Genomic DNA, 11,368 nt, shown 5'->3' with positions numbered 1-11,368 from the left:
GTGGTGCTTAGAAAGAATTTGGTGTAAAGAAAATCAAAAATATACACAAGATTTTTTTTTTGTGCGCATAACCAAGAAGCAATTACAGGGACCTTAGATTGTAAGCTCTGCTGTGGCAGGGAGTGATATGAATATAGAGTGCTGCAGACTATATTAATGCTATATACAAATATCACACTTTAAATGTGTGAGAAGAACATCTAGCTTACAGTTTGTCTTTTCTGTCACCTCCTTATGCTCTTTTTTAATGGGGAACTCCAAACACAACTTAAGATTTTTGAAAAGGAAACATTATTTCAAGCAACTTTGCATTATAAATAATTTAAAAAATATGCAGCTTTTTCATGGTGTTCCCTTTTAACACGACATTTGATTCTGTCAGAAAAGATAAGGGGGATTTCGGCTACATGTGCCTGTGCCCGAGCATATTCAATGCTATTGGGTGCAGTCACAGGTAAGATGATTTTCAAGCGTAGGAGCATATTCTCTGCAAGTGTTTTTCAGCTTGCTGTGAATACGCTCCGTATGGCATTAGCCTTAGGGCTAAACTACAGGGGAGATATTGTAGGGTGGTGCTGGATCAACAAAATGCATTCTACAAGTTGGATGTAGTTGCATGGGTGAAAATATAATGGAACTGATACAAAAATCTGATGTGTAAACCACATGAAGGGATTGCCATCTGATGGGACAACCCTTGCCGGAAGGGAATGCTGCATGCTGCATCCTTATCCAAAAAGAAAAAATTTGATGGTGTCTGACAGACTTTTTTTTCTGACTGAAATACGATTGTCATATGTAGATGCAGGAACAAAGCACACCATCAGACTTAATCTGATCCAACTTTACATTAAAGCCTATGGAGATCAGATTTTGTAGGATCCTACAAAATATTGTGTGTTGAGTTTTATGACAAGATAAGATAAATTCTGATCTAGAAAATCTGATCACAATCCCCTGTGGAATTTATTCCATATAAGCAAACGTCTTGCTGTGTTAAATCTTCGACAGCTGTTTGCTGCCCAAAGATCCTGCCACTGTGAGTTGGGGAGCAGGGGAACTTTATTTGGTATGTTCCCGAAATATCAACTACCCCCATCTAATTAGTATGATACATGATGGTATTTACATCCCTGTCCTACACCTTATGGATTCAGTCAGTTTTGTAAATTATTTTGATTCTTTAAATTCTTTTATTTTCTAGGAGGACTATCAATTCCATTCTGTATATAAATCAAAAGTACTTGAATTTCCTATAGATGAGCTGCCATCTGGTAAGTTTCTGGTGTTTTACTCTTTAGTATAAATTGTCATTTTAGGAGAAGTAAACCCTTAGCCTAGGATTTTGGGGTGTGTTTTCAAAGACTGGAGATAAATATTGCCGCTGATGTTGCCCATAGTAACCAGCAATTAGATATGAACAGTCACTCAGTGTCGGACTGAGATGCCAGGGGCCCACCAGAAAACTTTGGACCACAGGCCCACTTTCTAAACTATTATTCCTCCTCTCCTACCTCAACCTCTTCATTATCCAAGTCTCTTTTCTCTATCCTTACATCTCTTTTTCCCATACAGAAATAGGAAATGACCATGCAATTGGCCAAATAGTTAGAAGCAAGAGGGCCCACTGACACCTGGGCCAACCGGGAGTTTTCCTGGTATCCTGGTAGGCCAGTCCAACACTGCAGTCACCTACAAATTAGAAAGCAAATATCTCATTGGTTGCTATGGGTAACATTACCGGTGATATTTATCTCCAATCTTAGTACAGCCGCATAGGACCCCTGCCCCTTCCCCAACTACATTGATGGTCTTAAAAAACCCAGGGCTCCCCCTTGTCTCTATTTGCAGAGTTGTGCAGCAGGGTTCGGGGACGCCATCTTTACCAACTTCTGTCACATGGATTATATAGACAAGATATTGCACAGGAATATATTCCACTTACTTTCTCTATGTCTGGAAAGAAGTAGAGAGGCACATAAATACCAGGGCATTCATTCTCCCTCTGCAGGCAAAAATGTTACTGTAACTTTTTTTAAATTAATTTACAGTTTTCCAGCCCAATTCTGATTACTTAAACATTACACATTGGGCCAGACTCATAAATGATCATTATGGATTCATCAGTTTCCAGATTGTTCTGGATTTACTAACCTGAATGATGATTCAGATCAAATTTGTTTCATCTAAATAAAATGTTCATGTTAATATTTCCAAAATGTGCCTGGCATATAGGTACAAAAAGCTACATATTTTAACCCCTGATTATCAGAAATATTCCTTCCTACGCTGGTTCTTACCTACATGGGTAGCATGCTCTTGCACTCATTTACTAAAACTGGACAAATTTGTGCCTATTCACATATCCATAACAATCAATTAAATGTATCCACAATCAGAAGTCCAGACAGAGTTCCACATACAACACTTGCACTTTAAGCCAAGATCCAACACATTGTAATAGTTGCTGTATAATCTATATAATCTTTTTCTGATTTAGAATTCTGGCCACTGAATGACACATCACCAAGGCTTAGCCAGCAAACAAGAAACCAAAGGAAAAAAAGGCAGGTGAGTGTCCCACTTTTTAGAACTAACCTTCTCTTGTAACCTTTAGCAGTCAATCAGCATGTAACACATTCATCAAAAAACACTGTTGGAGGCAAAGCATCCAGTTCTTATTCTGTTTCTAGGATATTCATAAATAATCACTGCCATGGAGTTTATAATTGTAGCTAATAAATGTTTACACGGAAAATCTCAACCTTTGTCAACTGACATTCTGCAGCACTTATATTTGCGTATTTGTGTCTGTATCTTAATAACCCCCTGTTTGTATTAATGTATTCTACTGTACAGTGATGTGTACATACGTAGCGATTTATAAATAAAGATATACATACATACATACATACATCATGTAGAATGTTGATATTAGTCCATGAACTTTATTATCATTTTATTTCTGTCCTGATTCCAGACTCGGCGGTATCCACGCAATGTTGAAGATGAAACCAAATATGTTGAACTTATGATCGTTAATGATCACTTAATGGTACAGTATATCATCTTGAAAATATAGTTTGCTTGTCAGGTCCTTTTCTCTTAATAACAGTGATAGATAAACTGTAGACAGGGTCAGACTGAGCCGGCAGACCCCGACCCTGGTGAGCCCCACTGACCCAGCCCTGCTCCCCACTATGAACTTTTGGTTTCTTCACCCTCACCCCCCTGATCATGGCCGAAAGGATAAAGTAAAAGGTATGCGCCACATGGGGGGTGGAGGCTGGCAGGCTGGTTTGATAAGTGGAAGAGTTAGTTACTGGAGTGGGGGGCTACTGAGGTGGAAGCCTCAGTGTGCCCCAGATACCCCAGCCTAACACTGAGTATAGACTGCATATTCCAGCCATGCCTGTAGAAGGTGTAGTAGTAAGTCCAGTGGCTGATTACCATAAGGGCAATTTAGGTGGTTGTCCTGGCCCCATGGATTCCAGGGGGCTCAGAATTGTGAATTGGGGTGCATTAGGTTGAACCTGGGACAGGTAGATGGGAACTGGGGAGAAAGGGGGACAAAATAGTAGTCTAATTTTACCCATATAAATATTTTCATTTTAGCAGGTTTTATTAGAATATTATATTTTGTTAGAATATTATACTGCCAATATATGTACATTATATTTTATTTGTACCAAATAGGATATAGACCTTATTAATTTGTTATGTAAATGGAATTGCTGACTCCCAGTAATCTAATTATTTTTCTTCTTCTGCACAGTACAAAAAACACCGCTTATCAGTTGGTCACACAAACAGCTATGCCAAGTCCGTTGTGAACATGGCAGATTTAGTGAGTATAAACTGCTTTCATATCTGTGCAAACAAGAGGGTCATTTACTTACCACACCGCTAATACTAGTAATATGCCCTTTGTAGCTAACCACTTAGCTTGGTTGCCGAAGCTGTAAACAACATAATATATATATAATATATATTTTTAATATATGGAAAAAGCAAGCTCTTGCGTTTTAAAGATAATTCATCCCTGGCACGCCTTCTTCTGTAATTTATTGCATTTAGATGTCATTTATTAGCATACCCCTTTGTTTATTGTATCATGCCTCTGTAATGGTGTATTAGATATACAAGGAGCAGTTAAACACAAGGATAGTGCTGGTGGCCATGGAAACCTGGGCAACTGATAACAAGTTCAGCATCTCCGAAAATCCATTGTTAACTTTAAAGGAGTTCATGAAATACAGAAGAGATTTCATCAAAGACAAAAGTGATGCCGTCCACCTCTTTTCGTAAGTAAAAATTGATTTGCCCTTCATTCATTTCCTATAGTGCAAGTCATTAAATGGCATGCAGGTATTTGTATTTATATGGTACAGGTATGGGATCCAATATCCAGAAAGCTCCGAATTACGGAAAGCATGTCTCTTAGCTAAAATATAATTAATCCATACTGGATGCAAAATAATCCTATTGGGGGTTAATTAATGTTTTATTGATTTTTTTAGTAGACTTAAGGTATGAAGATCGAAATTACGGAAAGACCCCTTATCCGGAACACCCTTGGTCCTGAGCATTCTGGATAACGGGTCCTATACCTTTATGTTTCTTTTTTACATGTGCCTTTTCTGTTGTCTCTTCTACCTATATCATTTACCTGCTTGTTACCTAGGACTTGGATAACCTATAAGAACCATTCCACTGTTCACATGCTGTATTTAGTTTTGATACATAGTTTTGTTTATTCCAGTTGTTTGTATATTTGCCTGTAGACTGTGTACCTCCACTGCATGTAATAAAGTGACTTGGCTATCTATTTACTCAGCACCTGCCTGAAATATATAGCTGTTCTTCATATAATAGCCACAGTTTACATATGTTTACGTGCTTGTTCATAAAAAAAAGGTTCATATTTTAAAGGGGAAGTCAGTTTGAGAGTAGCCGCAGTGGTGCTGCATATATCGGTGGAGTGTGCTCACTTTTAAAAGGAGGAGGTGTAAATGAGGTAGGTAATATTACTATATTAATATTACATATTTGTACTCTCTCTTTGGGCGACCCAGCAGTTATTTCAGATACATTTAGTTGAAATAAAATGTTAAAATAAGAAGCATGTTTTTTTGGCCATCTGCAATATGTTTTTCCGTAGACCTGCAATAAAATAGTGACAGGTATATATGGTTGAAATAAAAATAAAATTGTCAACCTGTTATCTGGCTGACAATCTCTTCCAGTTAATTGCTGTGTTTATGTCAACATGGAAAGAGAATGACCAACATTTTTTATTTGGACTACATGTTCGCACAACAGCTGTTTGGGAAATAATAACTTGCCCATTTACCTTTGCCTTTTGATTTCCTACCAGTTTGGGAAACCGGATGTCATGGCTGTCACTTTGGCTCAGTCTCTGGCTCATAACCTTGGAATATTCTCAGACAAGAAGAAACTGTTAAGTGGTACGTGTGGGTTAATCTTCTAGCCCTTCATTGAGGTTTGCTTTATGTTCTATTTGTTATGTGTTCATTCTATAATATATATGTGCAGTAGACATTTACTTAGCTATTATAAATGTGTAGAAAAGGGCCCATATGACAAAAGTGGAATTTGAGGGACAGAGGGTATGCAATTGCACTGTCCTAGCTCAGGTCTGGAAAATGCACTTATTAAAGTGGCTCAGAGTGGGACAATTATTTAGAAAGTATAGTGTGAGAAATATCAAGGCAGGATTATTGATTGCAAACACTTTTTTTTAGCATTTTAGTATTAGAGGTAATAAACAGTAAAAAAGTAAAAGTCCAACCCCTGGACTGCTATTGATTAGGCTGGTGTTATTTTCTAGACTTAGTAGGGCTAAAAAGGGGCAACAGAATTGTCAGGTGCAAATCTTTGCTCTCAGAACAAATGTATTTTTTTAGCTGTACTATTGGTGTGTAGGTTCTGTCTCAGTGCATTGTGCCTGAGTCTGAGCTTTCAGAAGGAGCCAGCACTACACATTAGAACTGCTTTCAGATAACCCATTGTTTCTCCTACTCCCATGTAACTGGAGGAGTCCCAAGCCGGACTTGGATTTCTTACTATTGAGTGCTATTCTGATACCTGCTATCTTGCTCCATACTGTTCTAGATATCAATAAAGGATTCTGCCGGAGAAGCTCTATTAACTGATGTGTTTTAAAAAAAAACATGTTTTTCCATGACAGTATTCCTTTAAGTACACTGTTCCCTTGCACTCATGATAGTTCCACTCTGCACCTTGCCCTAATTGTGCCCATAATGACATAAGGTCAAGTGCACTGTGCGCCACACCAGCTTCTAGCCCTCTTGCCACCGGAGATTGGTTAAAAAAAAAAAATCTCTTAAACTTACCAGGTATCCCTGATAAAGTGCCACCTTAGCAAGGTTCTCGCCTTCCTTGTTACAGCTATGGCTTTTCTTGCCAGGGATCGGCACAAGTGTGGTATACTGTGCCCTATGAGTAACAATGGTAAGTTAAAGTAATGGATTCATGAAACCAAATAAGCAAGGTTACCCTTTACATATTTAATTATACATCAGATAAATGTGTTTTCTGTTTGTATGTGTAATGCACTTTCAGTGTGTATTTATAATATGATATTGTACTTTTTGGTACAGGTGAATGCAAGTGCGAGGATACATGGTCTGGATGCATCATGGGAGACATTGGGTAGGAACAACCATTTGTTGCTGCTAGGAAATTTTATTCCATTTCTAAAACAGTGCTTGTTGCCAGTGTAATATAAGAACTTAGAAAATGTTTATGTTTCTTTCTTTACCCAGTTAATCAGAATGTCTGCCTTTATTCCATAATTATATAACGGCATCCATCAATGTTTTGACAAACTATAGTTCATATATACAGTGATGTCTGCATTCGGCAACACTGTATTTGTGAGGGGTGGGATGGGGGAGGCATGTAGGTGCAGCACAGCTTTCATGTATGTATGTATGTATGTATAAAAATAATAGGGCTCTTTTAGGTCTGTAAGCACAATGGGCTTTTTCTCACAGTCAGTTGCGTGTAAAACCACTTTCATTAAAGGTTACATAGTTACATAGTTAAGTAGGGTTGAAAAAAGACCAAAGTCCATCAAGTTTAACCCTTCCAAACAACTCCATAATGTATATCTATACATTAAGATATATTTATATATATGTATAACAATATCTGTACTAGTTGTAGATAGTATCACAGTAGCCTATGTTTGTTCAAGAACTCATCCAGGCCCCCCTTAAAGGCATTAACAGAATCTGCCATTACAACATCACTAGGAAGGGCATTCCCCAACCTCACTGCCCTCAATGTGAAGTACAGGTATGGGATCCCTTATCCAGAAAGTTCCGAATTACGTAAAGGGCATCTCCCATAGACTCGATTATAAGCAAATAATTCTAATTTTAAAAAATTGTTTCCTTTTTCTCTGTAATAATAAAACAGTAACTTGTACCTGATCCCAACTAAGATATAATTAATCCGTATTGGAGGCAAAACAAGCCTATTGGGTTTATTCAATATTTAAATGATTTTTAGCAGATTTAAGTTATGGAGATCCAAATTACGGAAAGATCCCTTATCCGGATCCCTTATCCGGAAAACTGGGGAAAACTGAGCATTCTGGATAACAGGTCCCATACCTGTACTACCTGTGCTGCTTCAACTGAAAGTTCTGTTCCTCTAATCTAAGGGGGTGGCCTTGGGTGAGGCCTTGACAGTCTAACCTCTCCAGCTCATTAATATCCTTCTTAGTGACTGGAGCCCAAAATTGCACTGCATATTCAAGGTGAGGCCTCACCAGAGACCATCCGATCCTGGACCTTTATTTACCTTTACATGTTCAGGTCTCTTTTAAATTTCCTCCTGAGTGACCCATGCATCAATAGCTATATTACTAGAATTGGGTCTATTACAAGGGAAGTCTTCATTAACTGGCTTCTAAGTTGCATACAGATGAAAAATAAGAGTTTAGAATTTCTGCTTTTTCCCTGTTCTCATCAACCAACTGACCCCCCTGTGATAATAAGGATTCCACCTCTTATTGCTTAATTTCTTTAATATTTACATATTTAAAAATAATTGGGATTCATTTTACTCCTCGTGTCAATACCCTTCTCCATCTCTATTTTAGCTAGTCTGATTGCATGTCTTATCTTGCTCCTTGTACTGTACCTGATGAAAGTTTCTGCTGCCCCAGCTAACTTGAACATGTTAAAAGCATGTTTTCTTACCAACCTCAACACCAAAACCTTTATCAAACCAAAAAGGTTTTGCTTTGGGATGTCTTTCCTTGCTTATACGGTACTCCCCCCTTATTTAAGCTATAAGTAATAAATATGTATATGAACCAGCTAACGAAGTTAAGATCTAGGTCATCATTTTTATTGAAGACAATCAGGATTTGAATCCTGTGAGATTATTTCTCTAATTATAGCCATAGAGCCCATGGCATTGGACAAGATAATAAAGATAATGAAAATGGTGGGAGCACTTAACGGCCCAGGTGTTCCCCATGCTGTGCGAATGCTGGATTCCCAACAGCCATATAATCCATACGACATACAGTATTATAGAGCACTAAGGAATGCACCAGTATCAATAAAGATCATTCTTTATTATCCATATTAAAAAGAGAGAGTGCACACATCAAATGACCATCCAGCACTTCTTCAAAAGCTTTTAATATGGATAATTGATAATGATTTTTAATGATACCAGTGCATTCCCTACTGCTCAATAATATTGTGTATGGCACAGGACAAGGCAGCATGGCTGTGTTCTTGTTTGTAAGAAAGTAAAGACAATCTCTTCAGTACCAGGAATACAGTAAACTCTCCAGTTGAAATAAACAAATGTAGGCATGACTTGTTAATTATTGGAATTTTATATCCTGCAGTTAATGATCAGTTAAAAAATACAGTTCAGATTTCCAGTCTTCTTTTCTGATCTGAAGTTGTGCAAAAAGACACGTGACATAACAAAGACTCGCCCCTAGACTTCCACTGCATTAAAATTTCCATTTGTGGCGGCACTTATCAAACACATCATGGGGAAAAATTGAATTTGACTGCTTAAAGCAGTGGCCACAGGCATTTCTTTGGGAGAATGGCTTGATCTGCTTAGTGTGTATGAGGTTACTGTTATGTGTATAAAGTGTAAAAATAAATTCATTTAGTGCTGACAGTAATTGCTGCCAGAGACCAGTAGGCGGAGATAGATTGCTGAAGAAGATAAACAGAACGGAACCTTTTTTATTGCATGGACTAATATAAGTGATATGGCAGTCTGGGAATTTACGTAGCAGGTTACATTAAGTTTGCATGAAAAGATTTCTGTATTCTTATAGGTTTAAATAAAAACAACAGAACAATAGCTATTTTTGTGGCAATGTCCACTAGTATTATAAGATATAGTGAGATCCCCTAGATCTGGACTGGGATTCAAAATAGGCCCTAGCACTTCAAATACAGAGGCCCAACCAGCATCCACCAGCCCAATAAAAAGTGACTGTCTATGGCATCTTACAGGAGCCCCTGTATCCACAGATAGCCAGTCCAGGCCTGGGCTCCAACGAAAACTCTTTATGTCCACAAATTCAAGTAAATAACCAATTTTGCATACTTTTGCTACAATCTGGCATTAGAGAAAAGGTTAAATTCTCGGGGGGGGGGGGGTTGGTGGTTGGTAGGTACCTCCTAGTAATTCTATCTTAACCCCATGTTGACACTCCCCTTCTTAACACACAAGCTGGGGTACCCTTTACTGAGCACCTCACTAACGTTTTTTTCAAAAGAGGACAGCAGCAATGAGGGCTGGAATAAATAATAGTTAGAGCTTGTACCACTTCTACTTTTATTCTGATTATATAGGAAAAAGATGCACAAGGCAGATGCCCACAGTCAGCATGAGCCAATGTCAAGTGAGGCCATTGCTTCAGCTAACCAGTGTCTCTTTCCTCATATCCGTTGGAGCTGTAGCATCAGTTAGTAGCAGCAGTCGCTTATTTAATGTTACAAGAGCTATATCTGAATATTTAAGCTTGGGGCAGTTGAGCGAGTCATCGGCTCCCAGGTCTAAAGCTGGCCATACATGTGAAGATCCGCTCATTAGGCAACCTTTCCAAATAAGCAGATCTTCACATGTATGGCCAGATTAAAGGTGGCCACACACGTGGCGATTTCCGATCTTTCATGCGACCATCGGTCGCACGAAAGATCGTACAATCGGCCACTAACGTTCAGGGCTGAAACGGCAGATAAGGAGGTAGAAACAATAGGATTTCTACCTCCTTCTGCTGATTCAGCCCTGAAGGCAGATTTTGATCAGGCGCCTTCTATGTCGCCTGATCAAAATCTTTAAACCTGGCCGATTGGCGAGTCGACCGATAGCCGCAGCCTCCTGTGATATTTGCCATTTGCCATAGACGCACCGAATATCGCATGAAACGAGGTTTTGTACGATATTATCGGTACGTGTATGGCCAGCTTTAGACTTGGGAACTGGTGACCCACAAGAACTGCTCCAAGCTACAATATTCAGATATATACCTTGAGGTGGGCGATATTGGATCACATTAACAAGATGTATTCCATCGGAACAAGGACCTCATCAACAAGCCAATCCTTATCCTTATTGGTTGGGTAGGCCCAGCTGAGGGCCCATTATACAGGCCGATAAGCTGCTGACTCAGAAGGACATTGAATGTAAAGTACATGCACAAAACACCTAAAAAGAAGAAAGTGATGTTTCTAAAAGCTTATTGGTGTGTCTGCATCCAAAATCATTGCGTCAACCTGGGTGTAGACACACTGAGCGGATTTCGGCTCATACTCTGGGACCTGAAGACCCTTTGCTTTCCAAAGAATCTGTGCACCACCCACTATAGAAATTAGAGGGACTTCAAGTCCCAGAATACAATATTTCACAATGGAACAAGGTGAGGGAGGGGTTGCATGACTTTGTGAGCCTAAGAGGGTCATATACAATAATGCCTTATCATCTCTTTGCCCTTCACTTATCCAATGTCTTTTTATTAATGCTATTTGCATGAACTCTCTCTTATCAGGTATTACCTTCCAAGCAAGTTCTCAGTTTGTAACATAGAAGAATACCATGAATTTCTAAATAACGGGGGTGGATCTTGTCTGTTCAATAAGCCACTTAAGGTATATGTCTTCTGTTTCCAAGTGCTTGTAATAATGTTTGTATAATGTTTCATAGGCCTCCTAGGTGGACTTCTTGTATTCTTTATCAAACGGTGATGTAAAGATTTACAGGTAATCACCTGGAAATCATAGCCGTGTCAATTGTTTTCATAGTAAATTAACATCAGAATTCTATTTCC

General features: G+C 38.7%; 1 protein-coding gene across 3 annotated transcripts in view; it reads left to right on the top strand.

Annotated features, from left to right (window-relative positions):
• Window positions 1–11,368, top strand: part of adam22 (ADAM metallopeptidase domain 22) — a 115,403-nt gene that overhangs the window by 78,152 nt on the left and 25,883 nt on the right. For all 3 annotated transcript variants that reach the window (XM_031903285.1, XM_031903286.1, NM_001256227.1), the window contains 9 exon segments: window positions 1,205–1,274; window positions 2,501–2,571; window positions 2,981–3,055; window positions 3,776–3,847; window positions 4,138–4,304; window positions 4,933–5,017; window positions 5,378–5,468; window positions 6,645–6,696; window positions 11,090–11,189. In XM_031903285.1, coding sequence (XP_031759145.1) covers window positions 1,205–1,274; window positions 2,501–2,571; window positions 2,981–3,055; window positions 3,776–3,847; window positions 4,138–4,304; window positions 4,933–5,017; window positions 5,378–5,468; window positions 6,645–6,696; window positions 11,090–11,189 — 783 coding nt within the window.

Source organism: Xenopus tropicalis, chromosome 6 (genome assembly GCF_000004195.4).
Source record: "Xenopus tropicalis strain Nigerian chromosome 6, UCB_Xtro_10.0, whole genome shotgun sequence".
NCBI classification, from domain to species: domain Eukaryota; kingdom Metazoa; phylum Chordata; class Amphibia; order Anura; family Pipidae; genus Xenopus; species Xenopus tropicalis.
This window is presented reverse-complemented; position numbering and strand designations above follow the sequence as displayed.